The sequence below is a fragment of the Lissotriton vulgaris genome, chromosome 5, assembly GCF_964263255.1.
Source record: "Lissotriton vulgaris chromosome 5, aLisVul1.2, whole genome shotgun sequence".
In the NCBI taxonomy this organism is placed as follows: domain Eukaryota; kingdom Metazoa; phylum Chordata; class Amphibia; order Caudata; family Salamandridae; genus Lissotriton; species Lissotriton vulgaris.
In genome coordinates, this window is record NC_141693.1 from 23607616 (window position 1) to 23630512 (window position 22897).

The 22897-nt window shown below is 51.2% G+C and overlaps 1 protein-coding gene across 2 annotated transcripts; it reads left to right on the forward strand.

Annotated features, from left to right (window-relative positions):
* LOC147710028 (uncharacterized) lies at positions 1-22897 on the forward strand. 2 transcript variants are annotated; one of them, XM_086919924.1, is made up of 5 exons: positions 1-133; positions 7990-8028; positions 9566-9781; positions 14539-14651; positions 21141-22897. In XM_086919924.1, the coding sequence occupies exons 1-5, from the start codon at positions 55-57 to the stop codon at positions 21297-21299; spliced, it is 606 nt and encodes a 201-aa protein (XP_086776050.1). In that variant the 5' UTR covers positions 1-54; the 3' UTR covers positions 21300-22897. The 2 variants fall into 2 exon arrangements, with proteins under 2 accessions (XP_086776050.1, XP_086776051.1); XM_086919925.1 differs by having other exon boundaries at positions 9569-9781.

Here is a 22897-nt window from a genome sequence, read left to right on the forward strand (position 1 = left end):
GCAGAATCCCAGACACATCTCGACTCGAGACCAGCGGAAGCGCCCAAGATCACAATGGAGCAAGGAAGCCAAGTGTGCCGGAGCCTGAGGGCAGCCGCCCTCCTGCTGCTGCTGCTGGGACTCCACTCTGCCGGTAGGTGGCGCCAGCGTAGGCCTCACACCGAGGGTGGCTCATGGCCTGGAGGTGGCACAGAACGAGGGACGGAGAGACAGCAGTGCTGTCTAAAGCACGGGGTGGGGTGGGAGACTGTAAGAGAGGGGGAAAGGAGGCTGGTCAAGATGGAACCTGTGGGAGAGAGGAGGCTAGCCAATGTGTTACCTGTGGAGAAAGGAGGCTGGTCAAGATGGGACCTGTGGGAGAAAGGAGGCTGGTCAAGATGGGACCTGTGGGAGAAAGGAGGCTAGTCAAGATGGGACCTGTGGGAGAAAGGAGGCTGGTCAAGATGGAACCTGTGGGAGAAAGGAGGCTAGTCAACATGGGACCTGTGGGAGAAAGGAGGCTAGTCAATTTGTTACCTGTGGAGAAAGGAAGCTAGTCAACATGTTACCTCTGGAGAGGGGAGGCTAGTCAACATGGGACCTGTAGGGGACAGGAAGCTAGTCAACATGGGACCTGCGAAGAAAGGAGGCTAGCCAATGTGTTACCTGTGGAGAAAGGAGGCTGGTCAAGATGGGACCTGTGGAGAGAGGAGGCTAGTCAATGTGTTACCTGTGGAGAGAGGAGGCTAGTCAATGTGTTACCTGTGGAGAGAGGAGGCTAGTCAATGTGTTATCTGTGGAGAGAGGAGGCTAGTCAATGTGTCACCTGCAAAGAAAGGAGGCTAGTCAATGTGTTACCTGTGGAGAGAGGAGGCTAGTCAATGTATTACCTGTGGAGAGAGGAGGCTAGTCAATGTGTTACCTGCAAAGAAAGGAGGCTAGTCAATGTGTTACCTGTGGAGAGAGGAGGCTAGTCAATGTATTACCTGTGGAGAGAGGAGGCTAGTCAATGTGTTACCTGCAAAGAAAGGAGGCTAGTCAATGTGTTACCTGTGGAGAGAGGAGGCTAGTCAATGTATTACCTGTGGAGAGAGGAGGCTAGTCAATGTGTTACCTGCAAAGAAAGGAGGCTAGTCATTGTGTTACCTGTGGAGAGAGGAGGCTAGTCAACATGGGACCTGCAAAGAAAGGAGGCTAGTCAATGTGTTACCTGTGGAGAGAGGAGGCTAGTCAACATGGGACCTGCAAAGAAAGGAGGCTAGTCAATGTGTTACCTGTGGAGAGAGGAGGCTAGTCAACATGGGACCTGTAGGGGACAGGAAGCTAGTCAACACGGGACCTGCAAAGAAAGGAGGCTAGTCAACTTGTTACCTGTGGTGGAAAGGAGGCTGGTTAAGATGGGACCTGTGGAGAAAGGAGGCTGGTTAAGATGGGACCTGTGGAGAAAGGAGGCTAGTCAATGTGTTACCTGTGGAGAAAGGAAGCTAGTCAACATGTTACCTGTGGAGAGAGGAGGCTAGTTAACATGGGACCTGTAGGGGACAGGAAGCTAGTCAACATGGGACCTGCAAAGAAAGGAGGCTAGTCAACTTGTTACCTGTGGAGAGAGGAGGCTAGTCAATGTGTTACCTGTGGAGAAAGGAAGCTAGTCAACATGTTACCTGTGGAGAGAGGAGGCTAGTTAACATGGGACCTGTAGGGGACAGGAAGTTAGTCAACATGGGACCTGCAAAGAAAGGAGGCTAGTCAACTTGTTACCTGTGATAGAAAGGAGGCTGGTCAAGATGGGACCTGTGGAGAAAGGAGGCTAGTCAAGATGTTACTTGTGGTATACAGGAGGTTAGACAACCTGTTACCTGGGGTTCAATGAAGGTTGGTCAACATGTTACCTGTGGGAGAAGTGGGGTTAGTAGACAGGGTAATACACACCACTGCTGGGTTTATAAATGCAGCAACAGGCAACCTTTAGTTTAACCCATTCCCTGTTTGGAGTGATTATGTATAGTTCTAAAGTCCACCTATGGAGCATTATGAGGAGGTCTGGTGACCAAATATGTCCTAGTTCCAGAGGCCACACCTATAATTTAGTATTCACTTCTGGAGGCCACATCAAGAATAAGGTGGTTCATTAATACCTCTGTATATCATTAATAATAGATCTGTTCATAGGACGCCTGTCTTTCTTCGCCATAGTCATGCGCATAGCATGCATAATCACTGCACATTACAACAGCACAAGATACCTCCGAGTTAACCCTCTCATCACCGTGCTCTCTATGACACCTTTGTCTCTCTGGTAAAAGTCCACATCTGCAGAGTTATTCTCAGTTCTGAAGGTCACATCTGCAGTTATTCCCAGTTCTGAAGTCCACATCTGCAGAGTTATTCCCAGTTCTGAAGGTCACATCTGCAGAGTTATTCTCAGTTCTGAAGGTCACATCTGCAGTTATTCCCAGTTCTGAAGTCCACATCTGCAGAGTTATTCCCAGTTCTGAAGGTCACATCTGCAGAGTTATTCCCAGTTCTGAAGTCCACATCTGCAGAGTTATTCTCAGTTCTGAAGTCCACATCTGCAGAGTTATTCTCAGTCCTGAAGTCCACATCTGCAGAGTTATTCCCAGTCCTGAAGTCCACATCTGCAGAGTTATTCCCAGTTCTGAAGTCCACATCTGCAGTTATTCCCAGTTCTGAAGGTCACATCTGCAGAGTTATTCCCAGTTCTGAAGGTGACATCTGCAGTTATTCCCAGTTCTGAAGGTCACATCTGCAGAGTTATTCTTAGTTCTGAAGGTGACATCTGCAGTTATTCTCAGTTCTGAAGTCCTCATCTGCAGAGTTATTCCCTTTTCTGAAGGTGACATCTGCAGTTATTCTCAGTTCTGAAGGTCACATCTGCAGAGTTATTCTTAGTTCTGAAGGTCACATCTGCAGTTATTCTCAGTTCTGAAGTCCTCATCTGCAGAGTTATTCCCTTTTCTGAAGGTCACATCTGCAGTTATTCTCAGTTCTGAAGGTCACATCTGCAGAGTTATTCCCAGTTCTGAAGTCCACATCTGTAGAGTTATTCCCAGTTCTGAAGGTCACATCTGCAGAGTTATTCCCAGTTCTGAAGTCCACATCTGCAGAGTTATTCTCAGTTCTGAAGTCCACATCTGCAGAGTTATTCTCAGTCCTGAAGTCCACATCTGCAGAGTTATTCCCAGTCCTGAAGTCCACATCTGCAGAGTTATTCCCAGTTCTGAAGTCCACATCTGCAGTTATTCCCAGTTCTGAAGGTCACATCTGCAGAGTTATTCCCAGTTCTGAAGGTGACATCTGCAGTTATTCCCAGTTCTGAAGGTCACATCTGCAGTTATTCTCAGTTCTGAAGGTCACATCTGCAGAGTTATTCTTAGTTCTGAAGGTGACATCTGCAGTTATTCTCAGTTCTGAAGTCCTCATCTGCAGAGTTATTCCCTTTTCTGAATGTGACATCTGCAGTTATTCTCAGTTCTGAAGGTCACATCTGCAGTTATTCTCAGTTCTGAAGTCCTCATCTGCAGAGTTATTCCCTTTTCTGAAGGTGACATCTGCAGTTATTCTCAGTTCTGAAGGTCACATCTGCAGAGTTATTCTTAGTTCTGAAGGTCACATCTGCAGTTATTCTCAGTTCTGAAGTCCTCATCTGCAGAGTTATTCCCTTTTCTGAAGGTCACATCTGCAGAGTTATTCCCAGTTCTGAAGTCCACATCTGCAGAGTTATTCTCAGTTCTGAAGGTCACATCTGAGAGTTATTCTCAGTTCTGAAGTCCACATCTGCAGAGTTATTCTCAGTCCTGAAGTCCACATCTGCAGAGTTATTCTCAGTCCTGAAGTCCACATCTGCAGAGTTATTCTCAGTCCTGAAGTCCACATCTGCAGAGTTATGCTCAGTTCTGAAGGTCACATCTGCAGTTATTCTCAGTTCTGAAGTCCACATCTGCAGAGTTATTCTCAGTCCTGAAGGTCACATCTGCAGTTATTCTCAGTCCTGAAGTCCACATCTGCAGAGTTATTCCCCTTTCTGAAGGTGACATCTGCAGTTATTCTCAGTCCTGAAGTCCACATCTGCAGTTATTCCCAGTTCTGAAGTCCACATCTGCAGAGTTATTCTCAGTTCTGAAGGTCACATCTGCAGAGTTATTCTCAGTCCTGAAGTCCACATCTGCAGAGTTATTCCCAGTTCTAAAGGTCACATCTGCAGAGTTATTCCCAGTTCTGACGGTCACATCTGCAGAGTTATTCCCAGTTCTGAAGTCCACATCTGCAGAGTTATTCCCAGTTCTGAAGGTCACATCTGCAGAGTTATTCCCAGTTCTGAAGTCCACATCTGCAGAGTTATTCCCAGTTCTGAAGTCCACATCTGCAGAGTTATTCCCAGTTCTGAAGGTCACATCTGCAGAGTTATTCCCAGTTCTGAAGTCCACATCTGCAGAGTTATTCCCAGTTCTGAAGTCCACATCTGCAGAGTTATTCCCAGTTCTGAAGGTCACATCTGCAGAGTTATTCCCAGTTCTGAAGTCCACATCTGCAGAGTTATTCCCAGTTCTGAAGGTCACATCTGCAGAGTTATTCTCAGTCCTGAAGTCCACATCAGTTCTATGGTATCAGGTTCTACAAGACGAGCACACATCTAGAGCATCCCAGTCCGGAGCGCGGTGTTCAGCTGTAGGTCAAAAGGCCAGATCTGGAATACAGTACTGGTTCTCGAGAGGACACTTAGTGTCGTGCCCAGGTCTAGAGAAGGATAGAGGCAGGGTGCAGACAGAAACAGAGGCCAGGGGATGGGTGGTGGTATGCTAGAACTAGTATGAAAAGCTGCTGGGGTTTGAACTTGTCAGGTCAGGAAGATGGGATGAGGTGCTAGAATCATCTCAAGATCTTCGGGGTGTTCATGCTGATGAGGAAGTTAGGGAATTGCAGAAGTCCTGAGGCTCTGAAACAGAGAGGGCTGATTTAGATCTCAGTGGACGGGTTACTCCTTCACAACGGTGACAGATATTCCGTCCGCTGGAATATAAATCCCAACGGCCTTCCATGAACCATTCCTGAAGGGACACGCGGCATTACTTCCTCTTGTGTAGTTATGTACAGCTTCAGAAAACGTACATGAAATTCAAATCTGTAATTAAGAGCTACATTTAGGTGTGAAATGCATACCCATCTCAATTGTGGATGCAAAGTCACATTTCGCACAAACAATTGAGCAAACACCGCAACAACTCCAAACAACAGCTGCTCGTGTTCTGTGTGTTTGCTTTACTCCCACATATCTGCGATAGGATCTTTACTTCACTTAACTAGAATTTAGGCGATATGGTGTAATGGTGTAATTCCAGGAATTTAGCATGACTAGTGGAAGGAGAATACAGCAATGTGACAGAAAGTTCACCTGTGTCAAGTTATTAGTGACCTGACTGTTTGTGGGTCAACCCTAGGCCCACACGCCTACCTTACTTTTGAGTTCACCTGGACCTAGCATGGATTGTTGATCAATAGATGCTGAAGACCGGGGTTGGCACTCATTTCACACGGCCTGGACTGGAGGTCAAAGGTCAGACACTAAAAGAAAACAATATTTAAAATACTTTAGGACAGATTCCAGAGTGAGATATCATTCAGAGGGCGTAGGCGTCTGATCCAAGCTATGTCCTCAGGTTGGTTCCACCCTTGATGCAACCAACCGTGGCAGAGCCTTACCTTCCTTAACCAGCCTTACCTTCCTTAACCAGCCTTACCTTCCTTAACCAGCCTTACCTTCCATCACCAGCCTTACCTTCCTTAATCAGCCTTACCTTCCTTAACCAGCCTTACCTTCCTTAACTAGCCGTACCTTCCATCACCAGCCTTACCTTCCTTAACCAGACTTACCTTCCTTAACCAGCCTTACCTTCCTTAACCAGCCTTACCTTCCATCACCAGCCTTACCTTCCTTAACCAGCCTTACCTTCCTTAACCAGCCTTACCTTCCTTAACCAGCCTTACCTTCCTTAACCAGCCTTACCGTCCTTAACCAGACTTACCTTCCTTAACTAGCCTTACCTTCCTTAACCAGCCTTACCTTCCTTAACTAGCCTTACCTTCCATCACCAGCCTTACCTTCCATCACCAGCCTTACCTTCCATCACCAGCCTTACCTTCCTTAATCAGCCTTACCTTCCTTAACCAGCTCACCCTCCATCATCAGCCTTACCTTCCTTAACTAGCCTTACCTTCCTTAATCAGCCTTACCTTCCTTAACTAGCCTTACCTTCCATCACCAGCCTTACCTTCCTTAATCAGCCTTACCTTCCTTAACCAGCCTTACCTTCCTTAACTAGCCTTACCTTCCATCACCAGCCTTACCTTCCTTAACTAGCCTTACCTTCCTTAACTAGCCTTACCTTCCTTAACTAGCCTTACCTTCCATCACCAGCCTTACCTTGCTTAACTAGCCTTACCTTCCATCACCAGCCTTACCTTCCTTAACCAGCCTTACCTTCCTTAACCAGCCTTACCTTCCTTAACCAGCCTTACCTTCCTTAACTAGCCTTACCTTCCATCACCAGCCTTACCTTCCATCACCAGCCTTACCTTCCTTAACCAGCCTTACCTTCCTTAACCAGCCTTACCTTCCTTAACCAGCCTTACCTTCCTTAATCAGCCTTACCTTCCTTAACTAGCCTTACCTTCCTTCACCAGCTCACCCTCCATCATCAACCTTACCTTGCTTCTCTAGCCTTACCTTCCTTAACCTAGAGATGTTTCTATGAAATTAATGTGTAACGTAGTTCCGTAAACTTACCTTGTTTAAGATAAATTGTCAAAACTGTACTTTTTTCAATTTTAACAAAACTTTTCTCAGCAGTCCATGGGAATGAATGTATTCGCACATTTCCATGACACCCTCGAAGAAACCTCAAATAGGAGTATATGGGCGGCCTCCGGCACATGTCCCCGGCAATAAGGCATACTAGGGTCAACATCTCATCCCTGGGTCTAATGTTCACAGAACCGCTGTCCCGGCCGCGGGTGTCTGGGAGCACAGCGCCTGGAGTCCAAGTGCTAGCTTCTAAGCTCTGTGGCGGCTCCAGGACCTCTGGGGAAGGTCCACTCTCAGCTTAAGGATCACTGCTGGTCTCAAGGGGTGGAGAAGCGTCTACTCAACTATTTAAATGTGATGTGAGAGGGATAAGAGGCTGACCCCAGAGGACTGGCCACTCCCCGGGTGGAAGAGGGGGGACCAGTAGAGATTTGGAGCTGACAGTTCATTTAGGGGCATATGTAGGTAGCCGTTTGCGATTCGCAAACGCTGAAATTCGACGAATTTCGGCCTTGGCAAATCGCAAACGGCGTTTTGATATGTAGGTGCCACTTAGCAAAATAAGGAATCGCAAAAATTGCGATTCCTTATTTTGCTTATAGCATTTAAGGAATCGCATTTTTGCGATTCCTTAAATGTATATATAAGACAGGTCAAATATTAAAGACAGCCAGCCAGGGATTCATGGCGAGGAGCTCATGATGTATAGGCCACCCATCAACCGTTGGTCCATGTACACTTGATAAGTTTCCAAGAACCAGACCCTACAGGGTAAGCATTAGGAGAACTGACACCTTAAAGGTAAATGCAATGGTTCAATTGGTGCATTGTGTATTATTGGGGGTCACTTTATTAAATGCGCCTCATTTGAGAAATATTGTTTTTAATGTCACAATATATGGTGTGAAAATGTTGACTCTCGCTTTGTTTATTTAGTGTTTTCTTGTGTTTTTATTGTCATGTATGTCTTGTTGATAAGTGGCATCGTGACTCTGATTGTTACAATCATTAAAAATTGTAAACACTGAAAATGAAGGCTCTCGACACTGATTGGCCAAGGCTGGATAGGTGGCATTCACCAGCTGGGAAGAATGTTTACATCACACCTTGGGTTGATGCACATGTGCATTGAACACGTACTGAGCCCTCTGTGCACAAGCTTCATGGTGCTGTTTGTCTTCTCTCCACAGCTGCGCAAAACACGACTACCGTGGCCCCCACGACTACAGGTAAGTCACCTGCTGTCTCATGTGCCAATGCTCCTTTCATGCTCGTGGCTTCACCTAGGGTTGCGTGGGCGTTGCGTGGGCGTTCCCGTGCAACCCCCATGGTTTTGTACATATTCCCACGTTTATCAAAAGTTTAAGACTTGGGAATGCGCTGAAAAGGAAATATCTTCATTTCTTCTTGTTATTTCCTCTGCATGCAGCACACATAGAAAGAAGAACCTGTCCTCAGGATTGCTTTTGTGCAGGAAGGTGCCTCTTTGTGCACAAAAACCATCCTTCCTGCAACAGAGGCCCCCTTGCACCATGGGGCGAGGGTGCCTGCGCTGGTGGTAGGGGGACAAAGGGGCACCAGCGCAGGGACAAAGGCAGGACGCCTTCCTGCCCTTTCCCAGTCATGCGGCGCAGGAAGGTGGCTTGCTGGCCTGCATGACTTTATTGTAAATATGCCCCATATTCTCTAGATTCCAAAGGCAGGCGGCCCGAAGCCGCAGCACCCCTGGGCACCTCTTGAAAGCCCTGGGGCAGTGTGAAGGTGGCGGAGTTTGTCTAGGCGCTGTAGGATTGAAGCAGAGCGCAAGATTAGAAATCTTACCTTTAGATGTGCTCCAGGGAAATGTCATATTTCGTACACAGAATGAGGAAAAAACGAGGAGAAATAAACATATTTCTCCTTGTTACGCCTCTCCTGGGAAGGTGAATATCTTTGCGCAAAAGGGGAGAAGAGGGCTGGCAGGAAGTGTGCTGGGGGATTAGTAAATAATAAAAAACAAGACTTACTTGGTGCTTCCAGCCGCCTCACACTCCTCTGCTCCTGGTGCCAGCAGTCCCTGGGACAGTATCGGACTCCCTATCCAATCCCCACGCTGCTCTCAAGCATGAGAGCAGCGTGGGAATTGGCCTGAGTGGACTAGATCAACGCTCGCTCAGGCACAGGGAGTTTGCACTGTTTTTCCAACCTGACTGTACATTACAGCTGGGTTGGAGAAACCTAAGTGCGCATGTCAGTTTGGAAGGCCTGAAACGGCCGGCCAACTGACATGTGCGCTTAAAAGTGCACATTTGCCACTCCCATGGCCCGGCCTCACCTCTTCCTGCACACACTGGCTCAGTGCCAGCAGCTAAAAAGATAAAGCAATTCAAAAATCACTTTATTTTTCAGCTGCTGGCTCTTAGCCAGTGGGGCGATGCTCCACCGCCATTGCGCAGGAGCCGCCACTGCATTATTACTGCATTCCTCTACATCAGAAGGCTTTGCAGTTTGCAGCATCACTGCCCCTCTTAACTCTTTTTGTGTATGTGAAATAGTTTAAAGGCTGAAAGAGATTTTGAGAAGCTCCATCAGGGACAACAAAAAGGTGCAGGAAACTGAGAGAATGTGTTTAAGGGCTTGGGGACCACTGCACCATGGTTCTACTGACTCCTTGAAGATGGCCTGCCAGAGAGGCCCTCGCAGCACCCACAATCTCACTGTCAGTTCAGGGGTGTGCAGGATGTAGTAGCAAATCTAATTTCTGAAACCACCTCCTGTTCTCCTCAGCAGCCGCAACAACCACCACACCAGCAGCAACCACTACCACACCAGCAGCAACCACCACCACACCAGCGGCAACCACCACCACACCAGCGGCAACCACCACCACACCTGCCGCAACCACCACCACACCTGCCGCAACCACCACCGCTGCAGCTGAAACAACCACCACAGGAACCGGAAGCACCACCACAGGAACCGGAAGCACTACCACCAGTGCAGGTAAGCTTTATTGTATTATAATACCCTTTAGGTTTTTCTTATTACCCCTGAGGATGCATTGGGGCACTTTATACTCAAGAACCTAAGAATGCAGAAACCTCTCTGGCCACTATCCCATCTGCAGGTTGTACACTCGCCCCAGCAGGGGGAAATGGCCAGTATTGCCCTACCCAGTAATCACTGACAACCTGACCATGGGTGGTGTATCAGCGTGACAGCCTAGCCGGAAGTTCTGCTGCCACCAACACTCCCTCTTCCATCCCACAACCACATGTTGGCCCGATTCACAAAGGAAAACCTACTCTTTTGTGTAAGTTTAAACTTATCGGTATTCACAAAGGTAAACTTAGATCAAAAGTCTAACTTTACGAATAGTAACTCAACTTTGTCAGTATGAAAAAGTAGTAACATTAGTCTTTTGTTCTAAGCTTACCTTTGTGAATACCGAAAAGTAGTAGACAGTGGTCTGCCTTACCTAGGGTCCCTGCACACTAGGACAGAGGTCTGCTGAACCTAGGGTCCCTGCACACTAGGACAGAGGTCTGCCTTACCTAGGGTCCCTGCACACTAGGACAGAGGTCTGCCTTACCTAGGGTCCCTGCACACTAGGACAGAGGTCTGCCGTACCTAGGGTCCCTGCACACTAGGACAGAGGTCTGCCTTACCTAGGGTCCCTGCACACTAGGACAGAGGTCTGCTGTACCTAGGGTCCCTGCACACTAGGACAGAGGTCTGCTGTACCTAGGGTCCCTGCACACTAGGACAGAGGTCTGCCTTACCTAGGGTCCCTGCACACTAGGACAGAGGTTTGCCTTACCTAGGGTCCCTGCACACTAGGACAGAGGTCTGCCTTACCTAGGGTCCCTGCACACTAGGACAGAGGTCTGCTGTACCTAGGGCCCCTGCACACTAGGACAGAGGTCTGCCTTACCTAGGGTCCCTGCACACTAGGACAGAGGTCTGCTGTACCTAGGGTCCCTGCACACTAGGACAGAGGTCTGCTGTACCTAGGGTCCCTGCACACTAGGACAGAGGTCTGCTGTACCTAGGGTCCCTGCACACTAGGACAGAGGTCTGCTGTACCTAGGGCCCCTGCACACTAGGACAGAGGTCTGCTGTACCTAGGGCCCCTGCACACTAGGACAGAGGTCTGCTGTACCTAGGGTCCCTGCACACTAGGACAGAGGTCTGCTGTACCTAGGGCCCCTGCACACTAGGACAGAGGTCTGCTGTACCTAGGGCCCCTGCACACTAGGACAGAGGTCTGCTGTACCTAGGGTCCCTGCACACTAGTACAGAGGTCTGCCTTACCTAGGGTCCCTGCACACTAGGACAGAGGTCTGCCTTACCTAGGGTCCCTGCACACTAGGACAGAGGTCTGCCTTACCTAGGGTCCCTGCACACTAGGACAGAGGTCTGCTGTACCTAGGGTCCCTGCACACTAGGACAGAGGTCTGCTGTACCTAGGGCCCCTGCACACTAGGACAGAGGTCTGCTGTACCTAGGGCCCCTGCACACTAGGACAGAGGTCTGCTGTACCTAGGGTCCCTGCACACTAGGACAGAGGTCTGCTGTACCTAGGGCCCCTGCACACTAGGACAGAGGTCTGCTGTACCTAGGGCCCCTGCACACTAGGACAGAGGTCTGCTGTACCTAGGGTCCCTGCACACTAGTACAGAGGTCTGCCTTACCTAGGGTCCCTGCACACTAGGACAGAGGTCTGCCTTACCTAGGGTCCCTGCACACTAGGACAGAGGTCTGCCTTACCTAGGGTCCCTGCACACTAGGACAGAGGTCTGCCTTACCTAGGGTCCCTGCACACTAGGACAGAGGTCTGCCTTACCTAGGGTCCCTGCACACTAGGACAGAGGTCTGCCGTACCTAGGGTCCCTGCACACTAGGACAGAGGTCTGCCTTACCTAGGGTCCCTGCACACTAGGACAGAGGTCTGCCTTACCTAGGGGCTGTACCTAGGGTCCCTGCACACTAGGACAGAGGTCTGATGTACCTAGGGTCCCTGCACACTAGGACAGAGGTCTGCTGTACCTAGGGTCCCTGCACACTAGGACAGAGGTCTGCTGTACCTAGGGTCCCTGCACACTAGGACAGAGGTCTGCTGTACCTAGGGTCCCTGCACACTAGGACAGAGGTCTGCTGTACCTAGGGTCCCTGCACACTAGGACAGAGGTCTGCTGTACCTAGGGTCCCTGCACACTAGGACACAGGTCTGCCTTACCTAGGGTCCCTGCACACTAGGACAGAGGTCTGCCTTACCTAGGGTCCCTGCACACTAGGACAGAGGTCTGCCTTACCTAGGGTCCCTGCACACTAGTACAGAGGTCTGCTGTACCTAGGGTCCCTGCACACTAGTACAGAGGTCTGCCGTACCTAGGGTCCCTGCACACTAGTACAGAGGTCTGCTGTACCTAGGGTCCCTGCACACTAGGACAGAGGTCTGCTGTACCTAGGGTCCCTGCACACTAGGACAGAGGTCTGCCTTACCTAGGGTCCCTGCACACTAGTACAGAGGTCTGCTGTACCTAGGGTCCCTGCACACTAGTACAGAGGTCTGCCGTACCTAGGGTCCCTGCACACTAGTACAGAGGTCTGCTGTACCTAGGGTCCCTGCACACTAGGACAGAGGTCTGCCTTACCTAGGGTCCCTGCACACTAGGACAGAGGTCTGCCGTACCTAGGGTCCCTGCACACTAGTACAGAGGTCTGCTGTACCTAGGGTCCCTGCACACTAGGACAGAGGTCTGCCTTACCTAGGGTCCCTGCACACCAGGACAGAGGTCTGCCTTACCTAGGGTCCCTGCACACTAGGACAGAGGTCTGCTGTACCTAGGGTCCCTGCACACTAGGACAGAGGTCTGCCGTACCTAGGGTCCCTGCACACTAGGACAGAGGTCTGCCTTACCTAGGGTCCCTGCACACTAGTACAGAGGTCTGCTGTACCTAGGGTCCCTGCACACTAGTACAGAGGTCTGCCGTACCTAGGGTCCCTGCACACTAGTACAGAGGTCTGCTGTACCTAGGGTCCCTGCACACTAGGACAGAGGTCTGCCTTACCTAGGGTCCCTGCACACTAGTACAGAGGTCTGCTGTACCTAGGGTCCCTGCACACTAGTACAGAGGTCTGCTGTACCTAGGGTCCCTGCACACTAGGACAGAGGTCTGCCTTACCTAGGGTCCCTGCACACTAGTACAGAGGTCTGCTGTACCTAGGGTCCCTGCACACTAGTACAGAGGTCTGCTGTACCTAGGGTCCCTGCACACTAGGACAGAGGTCTGCGGTACCTAGGGTCCCTGCACACTAGGACAGAGGTCTGCCTTACCTAGGGTCCCTGCACACTAGGACAGAGGTCTGCTGTACCTAGGGTCCCTGCACACTAGGACAGAGGTCTGCTGTACCTACGGTCCCGGCACACTAGGACAGAGGTCTGCTGTACCTAGGGTCCCTGCACACTAGGACAGAGGTCTGCCTTACCTAGGGTCCCTGCACACTAGGACAGAGGTCTGCTGTACCTAGGGTCCCTGCACACTAGGACAGAGGTCTGCCATACCCTGCACACTAGTACAGAGGTCTGCCTTACCTAGGGTCCCTGCACACTAGGACAGAGGTCTGCCTTACCTAGGGTCCCTGCACACTAGGACAGAGGTCTGCCGTACCTAGGGTCCCTGCACACTAGGACAGAGGTCTGCTGTACCTAGGGTCCCTGTACACTAGGACAGAGGTCTGCCATACCTAGGGTCCCTGCACACTAGGACAGAGGTCTGCTGTACCTAGGGTCCCTGCACACTAGGACAGAGGTCTGCCGTACCTAGGGTCCCTGCACACTAGGACAGAGGTCTGCTGTACCTAGGGTCCATGCACACTAGGACAGAGGTCTGCCATACCTAGGGTCCCTGCACACTAGGACAGAGGTCTGCTGTACCTAGGGTCCCTGCACACTAGGACAGAGGTCTGCCTTACCTAGGGTCCCTGCACACTAGGACAGAGGTCTGCTGTACCTAGGGTCCCTGCACACTAGGACAGAGGTCTGCTGTACCTAGGGTCCCTGCACACTAGGACAGAGGTCTGCTGTACCTAGGGTCCCTGCACACTAGGACAAAGGTCTGCCTTACCTAGGGTCCCTGCACACTAGGACAGAGGTCTGCCTTACCTAGGGTCCCTGCACACTAGGACAGAGGTCTGCTGTACCTAGGGTCCCTGCACACTAGGACAGAGGTCTGCTGTACCTAGGGTCCCTGCACACTAGGACAGAGGTCTGCTGTACCTAGGGTCCCTGCACACTAGGACAGAGGTCTGCTGTACCTAGGGTCCCTGCACACTAGGACAGAAGTCTGCTGTACCTAGGGTCCCTGCACACTAGGACAGAGGTCTGCCTTACCTAGGGTCCCTGCACACTAGGACAGAGGTCTGCTGTACCTAGGGTCCCTGCACACTAGGACAGAGGTCTGCCGTACCTAGGGTCCCTGCACACTAGGACAGAGGTCTGCTGTACCTAGGGTCCCTGCACACCAGGACAGAGGTCTGCTGTAACTAGGGTCCCTGCACACTAGGACAGAGGTCTGCTGTACCTAGGGCCCCTGCACACTAGGACAGAGGTCTGCCGTACCTAGGGTCCCTGCACACTAGGACAGAGGTCTGCTGTACCTAGGGTCCCTGCACACTAGTACAGAGGTCTGCCGTACCTAGGGTCCCTGCACACCAGGCTTGCCCCCCAGATGACGCGCTGTCCTTTCCTTCACAGAGACCACCACGACCGGGAGCGCGGAGGTGAAGGGCCTCGAACCCTGGAAGATCGCCCTGATTGCGGTGTTCTCCACCCTTGGGGGGCTGCTGCTTCTAACCCTGCTCTTCTTGGTAAGTCACCTGGGGCTCCTAGCAGGGGCCTCCGGGTGTCTCTTTTGGGTCAGGGGGGCTTTGTCAGACACCTCGCATTAATCAGCTGAACGCCAAGGGCGTGGGGTTGCGGTGGCATAACCAAACTTAAGCCCCGTCCCACCCTCCCTTGCAAAGAACATGGCGAGGCCCCCCTCCGGACTCAGGGTCTCTCAGGCCAGGGTACCGTGCTAAGGGGGTCCCCTGGAGCTCGGGCCCCCTGCACTGCGGGGTCTGCGCTCGGGGATCTTTGTTACCCCACTTCTGGGATGTCTCTTCTAGCGAGAGGTTTGCTCATGTCAACCTGGGGGTCTGAGAAGAAGGAGGCGGCACAGGCAGGAGGCACCCTGCTGACATGTCTCTATAGTAGGAGCGGGGGGGCGGGGGGGGGGGGGGGTCCCTTCAGGGTGATGTCACTGCCTCCAGACATGGGTTGGTGGCAGTTAAGTGTCTCTTTGCGGAGATATCACTTTCTCAAGTCCACGGCTGCGGGTGGCAGAGGGAATGTCACAGGTGATAGATCATTAGAGACAGAGCCTCTGTTGTAAGTGCTTCTCTCCACAGCCAAACTAGTCTCTGTTGTAAGTGCATCTCTCACAGCCTTGCTGGTCTCTGTTGTAAGTGCATCTCTCACAGCCTTGCTGGCCTCTGTTGTAAGTGCATCTCTCACAGCCTTGCTGGTCTCTGCTGTAAGTGCATCTGTCACAGCCCCACTAGTCTCTGTTGTAAGTGCATCTCTCACAGCCTTGCTGGTCTCTGTTGTAAGTGCATCTCTCACAGCCTTGCTGGTCTCTGCTGTAAGTGCATCTCTCACAGCCTTGCTGGTCTCTGCTGTAAGTGCATCTCTCACAGCCTTGCAGGTCCCTGTTGTAAGTGCATCTCTCACAGCCTTGCTGGCCTCTGTTGTAAGTGCATCTCTCACAGCCGTGCTGGTCTCTGTTGTAAGTGCATCTCTCACAGCCTTGCTGGTCTCTGTTGTAAGTGCATCTCTCACAGCCTTGCTGGTCCCTGTTGTAAGTGCATCTCTCACAGCCTTGCTGGTCCCTGTTGTAAGTGCATCTCTCACAGCCTTGCTGGTCTCTGTTGTAAGTGCATCTCTCACAGCCTTGCTGGTCTCTGTTGTAAGTGCATCTCTCACAGCCTTGCTGGTCTCTGTTGTAAGTGCATCCCTCACAGCCTTGCTAGTCTCTGTTCGAAGTGCATCTCTCACAGCCTTGCTGGTCTCTGTTGTAAGTGCATCTCTCACAGCCTTGCTGGTCTCTGTTGTAAGTGCATCTCTCCACAGCCTTGCTGGTCTCTGTTGTAAGTGCATCTCTCACAGCCTTGCTGGTCTCTGTTGTAAGTGCATCTCTCACAGCCTTGCTGGTCTCTGTTGTAAGTGCATCTCTCACAGCCTTGCTGGTCTCTGTTGTAAGTGCATCTCTCACAGCCTTGCTGGTCTCTGTTGTAAGTGCATCTCTCACAGCCTTGCTAATCTCTGTTGTAAGTGCATCTCTCACAGCCTTGCTGGTCTCTGTTGTAAGTGCATCTCTCCACAGCCTTGCTGGTCTCTGTTGTAAGTGCATCTCTCACAGCCTTGCTGGTCTCTGTTGTAAGTGCATCTCTCACAGCCTTGCTAGTCTCTGTTGTAAGTGCATCTCTCACAGCCTTGCTAGTCTCTGTTGTAAGTGCATCTCTCACAGCCTTGCTGGTCTCTGTTGTAAGTGCTTCTCTCCACAACCCCACTAGTCTCTGTTGTAAGTGCATCTCTCACAGCCTTGCTGGTCTCTGTTGTAAGTGCATCTCCCACAGCCTTGCTAGTCTCTGTTGTAAGTGCATCCCTCACAGCCTTGCTAGTCTCTGTTCGAAGTGCATCTCTCACAGCCTTGCTGGTCTCTGTTGTAAGTGCATCTCTCACAGCCTTGCTGGTCTCTGTTGTAAGTGCATCTCTCACAGCCTTGCTAGTCCCTGTTGTAAGTGCATATCTCACAGCCTTGCTGGTCCCTGTTGTAAGTGCATCTCTCACAGCCTTGCTGGTCTCTGTTGTAAGTACATCTCTCACAGCCTTGCTGGTCTCTGTTGTAAGTGCATCTCTCACAGCCTTGCTGGTCTCTGTTGTAAGTGCATCTCTCACAGCCTTGCTGGTCTCTGTTGTAAGTGCATCTCTCACAGCCTTGCTAGTCTCTGTTGTAAGTGCATCTCTCACAGCCTTGCTAGTCTCTGTTGTAAGTGCATCTCTCACAGCCTTGCTGGTCTCTGTTGTAAGTGCATCTCTCCACAGCCTTGCTGGTCTCTGTTGTAAGTGCATCTCTCACAGCCTTGCTGGTCTCTGTTGTAAGTGCATCTCTCACAGCCTTGCTGGTCTCTGTTGTAAGTGCATCTCTCACAGCCTTGCTGGTCTCTGTTGTAAGTGCATCTCTCACAGCCTTGCTGGTCTCTGTTGTAAATGCATCTCTCACAGCCTTGCTAGTCTCTGTTGTAAGTGCATCTCTCACAGCCTTGCTAGTCTCTCTTGTAAGTGCATCTCTCACAGCCTTGCTGGTCTCTGTTGTAAGTGCATCTCTCCACAGCCTTGCTGGTCTCTGTTGTAAGTGCATCTCTCACAGCCTTGCTGGTCTCTGTTGTAAGTGCATCTCTCACAGCCTTGCTAGTCTCTGTTGTAAGTGCATCTCTCACAGCCTTGCTAGTCTCTGTTGTAAGTGCATCTCTCACAGCCTTGCTGGTCTCTGTTGTAAGTGCTTCTCTCCACAACCCCACTAGTCTCTGTTGTAAGTGCATCTCTCAGAGCCTTGCTGGTCTCTGTTGTAAGTGCATCTCCCACAGCCTTGCTAGTCTCTGTTGTAAGTGCATCCCTCACAGCCTTGCTAGTCTCTGTTCGAAGTGCATCTCTCACAGCCTTGCTGGTCTCTGTTGTAAGTGCATCTCTCCACAGCCTTGCTGGTCTCTGTTGTAAGTACATCTCTCCACAGCCTTGCTGGTCTCTGTTGTAAGTGCATCTCTCCACAGCCTTGCTAGTCTCTGTTGTAAGTGCATCTCTCCACAGCCTTGCTGGTCTCTGTTGTAAGTGCATCTCTTACAGCCTTGCTGGCCTCTGTTGTAAGTGCATCTCTCACAGCCTTGCTAGTCTCTGTTGTAAGTGCATCTCTCACAGCCTTGCTGGCCTCTGTTGTAAGTGCTTCTCTCCACAGCCTTGCTGGTCTCTGTTGTAAGTGCATCTCTCACAGCCTTGCTGGTCTCTGTTGTAAGTGCATCTCTCACAGCCTTGCTGGTCTCTGTTGTAAGTGCATCTCTCACAGCCTTGCTGGTCTCTGTTGTAAGTGCATCTCTCACAGCCTTGCTGGTCTCTGTTGTAAGTGCATCTCTCCACAGCCTTGCTGGTCTCTGTTGTAAGTGCATCTCTCCACAGCCTTGCTGGTCTCTGTTGTAAGTGCATCTCTCCACAGCCCCACTAGTCTCTGTTGTAAGTGCATCTCTCACAGCCTTGCTGGTCTCTATTGTAAGTGCATCTCTCACAGCCTTGCTAGTCTCTGTTGTAAGTGCATCTCTCACAGCCTTGCTGGCCTCTGTTGTAAGTGCTTCTCTCCACAGCCTTGCTGGTCTCTGTTGTAAGTGCATCTCTCACAGCCTTGCTGGTCTCTGTTGTAAGTGCATCTCTCACAGCCTTGCTGGTCTCTGTTGTAAGTGCATCTCTCACAGCCTTGCTGGTCTCTGTTGTAAGTGCATCTCTCCACAGCCTTGCTGGTCTCTGTTGTAAGCGCATCTCTCCACAACCTTGCTGGTCTCTGTTGTAAGTGCATCTCTCACAGCCTTGCTGGCCTCTGTTGCAAGTGCATCTCTCACAGCCTTGCTGGCCTCTGTTGTAAGTGCATCTCCCCGCAACCCAACTAGTCTCTGTTGTAAGTGCATCTCTCACAGCCTTGCTGGCCTCTGTTGTAAGTGCTTCTCTCCACAGCCTTGCTGGTCTCTGTTGTAAGTGCATCTCTCACAGCCTTGCTGGTCTCTGTTGTAAGTGCATCTCTCACAGCCTTGCTGGTCTCTGTTGTAAGTGCATCTCTCCACAGCCTTGCTGGTCTCTGTTGTAAGTGCATCTCTCCACAGCCTTGCTGGCCTCTGTTGTAAGTGCATCTCTCACAGCCTTGCTGGTCTCTGTTGTAAGTGCATCTCCCCGCAACCCAACTAGTCTCTGTTGTAAGTGCATCTCTCACAGCCTTGCTGGCCTCTGTTGTAAATGCTTCTCTCCACAGCCTTGCTGGTCTCTGTTGTAAGTGCATCTCTCACAGCCTTGCTGGTCTCTGTTGTAAGTGCATCTCTCACAGCCTTGCTGGTCTCTGTTGTAAGTGCATCTCTCCACAGCCTTGCTGGTCTCTGTTGTAAGTGCATCTCTCCACAGCCTTGCTGGTCTCTGTTGTAAGTGCATCTCTCACAGCCTTGCTGGTCTCTGTTGTAAGTGCATCTCTCACAGCCTTGCTAGTCTCTGTTGTAAGTGCATTTCTCACAGCCTTGCTAGTCTCTGTTGTAAGTGCATCTCTCACAGCCTTGCTAGTCCCTGTTGTAAGTGCATCTCTCACAGCCCTGGTACAATGAAACCTTCCCTCCTGATATGGAGATTTATAGCCGCAGCTGCTGAGATATTTCGTCAAATAAGAACCTCTTGGTCGGTCCACCGGATGAAGTGCTTGTTCTGATGGCATCTCTGGTTGAGGACTGATGCCAGTGAGTGTGCCAACGAGGAAGTGTTTCCTCTGATGGCAGTGTTAGTATCCCAGGCCCCTGGCTGCTCCCTGATGCCAGAGTGTGTGCCAGTGTGTTTCCTCTGATGGCAGTGTTAGTATCCCAGGCCCCTGGCTGTGGCCAGGTGCCAGTGTGTGTGCCAGTGTGTTTCCTCTGATGGCAGTGTTAGTATCCCAGGCCCCTGGCTGCTCCCTGATGCCAGTGTGTGTGCCAGTGTGTTTCCTCTGATGGCAGTGTTAGTATCCCAGGCCCCTGGCTGCTCCCTGATGCCAGAGTGTGTGTGCCAGTGTGTTTCCTCTGATAGCAGTGCTAGTATCCCAGGCCCCTGGCTGCTCCCTGATGCCAGTGTGTGTGCCAGTGTGTTTCCTCTGATAGCAGTGTTAGTATCCCAGGCCCCTGGCTGCTCCCTGATGCCAGTGTGTGTGCCAGTGTGTTTCCTCTGATGGCAGTGTTAGTATCCCAGGCCCCTGGCTGAGGACTGATGCCAGAGTGTGTGCCAGTGTGTTTCCTCTGATGGCAGTGTTAGTATCCTGGGCCCCTGGCTGCTCCCTGATGCCAGAGTGTGTGCCAGTGTGTTTCCTCTGATAGCAGTGTTAGTATCCCAGGCCCCTGGCTGCTCCCTGATGCCAGTGTGTTTCCTCTGATAGCAGTGTTAGTATCCCAGGCCCCTGGCTGAGGACTGATGCCAGGGTGTGTGCCAGTGTGTTTCCTCTGATAGCAGTGCTAGTATCACAGGCCCCTGGCTGCTCCCTGATGCCAGAGTGTGTGCCAGTGTATTTCCTCTGATGGCAGTGTTAGTATCCCAGGCCCCTGGCTGTAGCCAGGTGCCAGTGTGTGTGTGCCAGTGTGTTTCCTCTGATAGCAGTGTTAGTATCCCAGGCCCCTGGCTGCTCCCTGATGCCAGTGTGTGTGCCAGTGTGTTTCCTCTGATAGCAGTGTTAGTATCCCAGGCCCCTGGCTGCTCCCTGATGCCAGTGTGTGTGCCAGTGTGTTTCCTCTGATAGCAGTGCTAGTATCCCAGGCCCCTGGCTGCTCCCTGATGCCAGAGTGTGTGCCAGTGTGTTTCCTCTGATAGCAGTGCTGGTATCCTAGGCCCCTGGCTGTGGCCAGGTGCCAGGGTGTGTGTGCCAATAAGGAAGTGTTTGCTCTGATAGCAGTGTTAGCATCCCAGGCCCCTGGCTGCTCCCTGATGCCAGTGTGTGTGCCAGTGTGTTTCCTCAGATAGCAGTGTTAGTATTCCAGGCCCCTGGCTGCTCCCTGATGCCAGTGTGTGTGTCAGTGTGTTTCCTCTGATAGCAGTGTTAGTATCACAGGCCCCTGGCTGCTCCCTGGTGCCAGTGTGTGTGCCAGTGTGTTTCCTCTGATAGCAGTGTTAGTATCACAGGCCCCTGGCTGCTCCCTGATGCCAGTGTGTGTGCCAGTGTGTTTCCTCTGATAGCAGTGTTAGTATCCTAGGCCCCTGGCTGCTCCCTGATGCCAGTGCCTCTGGGCTAAGAGATGGTACACAGTGGGCAGTGCCAGGTTGGTGCCTCATGGAAACTAAACTGCTTCAGTGTCTCACGGACCAGTGCAGGAGCTAGGTGGAGGGACTAGGTGTGTGTGTGTGTGCGTGTGTGTGTGTGGGGGGGGGGGAGGGGTGGCAATACTTCAAGTGTCCTGCATCGTCCCTCTGGGTTGATGGTTGGGGCAGCCGCATGCAATGGGCAGTGCCAGCTTTGCCCCACCGGATCCTGACACTTCTTTGTTTTCTCTTTTTTGTAGGTCTTCTCTGGGAAGTGCGGCGGTGGAAGCGGCTGCTGTCGTGGCCACAGTCAGAGCTCCGCCACCTGCCCCGGCCTTGGCATGGACAACGTCACTTCTACGCACTGCACTGGGCAGGACTTCCATGGTTTTGGGGGGCGCCAGGGCCCCCATTATTGATGGGTGCCATGAACAGACGTGGCCCCAGCTCCACCGCCAGCTCCTTGAAAGAAGCTCTGGAGCTGTCGTCCGTCCTTCCATCCCCCGCCAGAGGGCGCAGCCCAGGACCTGCCGCCGTGCGCATGCGCGGTGCTGGGACCTCCCTCACTTCTACACTGCAGACTCTGACTTCACTTTCTCTGAGTCCAGCATTTCTTGTCTTTAGAGTGTTTGCAAACTAATGTGAATATAGCCTCGATTCCTAGTGTGTGCTGCAGCCGCAGACCCGCGCAATCCCCCGGATTACACTCAAGCTCGACCGTTTATCAAAAGCATAGGATCACCCCCAACGGAGACGGCTGTCCTGGCCTCCGAAATATAAATCAGATAGGATATCACGGCATCAATATTGGGGCAGAGGTGATATCCATCGCCATTGTGAGGGAGTAACCCGTCTGCTAAGATCTAACTCAGCTCTACTGCCCATTGGACGACATTTGGTTACTTTTTGCTAGTTCGGAAGCGCTGAGAGATGGCTAGTGAATTCTCCCATCTTGTGTGAGTGCATACTCGGGGAAGAGCGACAGCTTCACTCACTGCCCAAGGAAACTTGCATACTACACAAACACACACTCAGGAAATCATGAGGATTATTCTTTCAAATCTGTCCTATTTACGAGGGGGGCTCTGCTGTCAGCAGCTGTCCCTCAATTTCAACTATTTATGTTTAGCACATGTTGTTCTTCAGTTCTTTTCCTTAATTTATTAGCACTATTTATTAAACGCAGAGGATATATTCATTTTTATGTGTACAATGCAGAGTTTGTGCCTCCGCACTGGAACTTATCTGGATCCAGTACGCCCCCTGTGGCGTGTTGTAGATTTGCAGTGCCCCTTGAGCCGCATTACAGGATGACCAGCAGTAGGGTGTGTTTTATAGGATCCGCAGTGCCTCCTGGGGAATGGTATAGGATTTAGGGAGTCTCCTGGGGCATGTTATAGGGTTCACGGCACCTCCTGAGGCATGTTATAGGGTTCACGGCACCTCCTGAGGCATGTTATAGGGTTCACGGCACCTCCTGGGGCGTTTTATCGGATCTGCAGCACCTCCTCGGGTATGTTTTAGGATCCGCAGTGCTTCGTGGGGCATGCCACATATTTCACAGCGCTTCCTGGCGCGCATTACTGGGTTCACAGCGCCTCCTGGGGCATGTTATAAGATCCACAGTGCCTTGTGAGGCATGCCATGGACTTCACAGCGCCTCCTGGAGCGCATTCCTGCATTAACAGCGCCTCCTAGGGTGTGTTACCGGATCTGCAGCGCCTCCTGGGGCATGCTATAGTATTCACAGTGCCTCCTGGAGCACGTTGTTGGTTTCACAGCGCCTTCTAAGATGTGTTGTAAGATCCATAGTCTTCTGAGGTACCATGGACTCAGGAGGAAACGATATTCACCAGTGACAAATCAGCTGAGTTTTAGTCAGAATTTGCCTCACTACTAAATTTCAATCACCCCTTGTTTTGCCCAAACCATATTCTCTAACTATATTGGATAAAAAGAATGGACACACAGCATATTCGATCTATTCAAGAAGTTAAGCAAGAAACGATTCATAAAA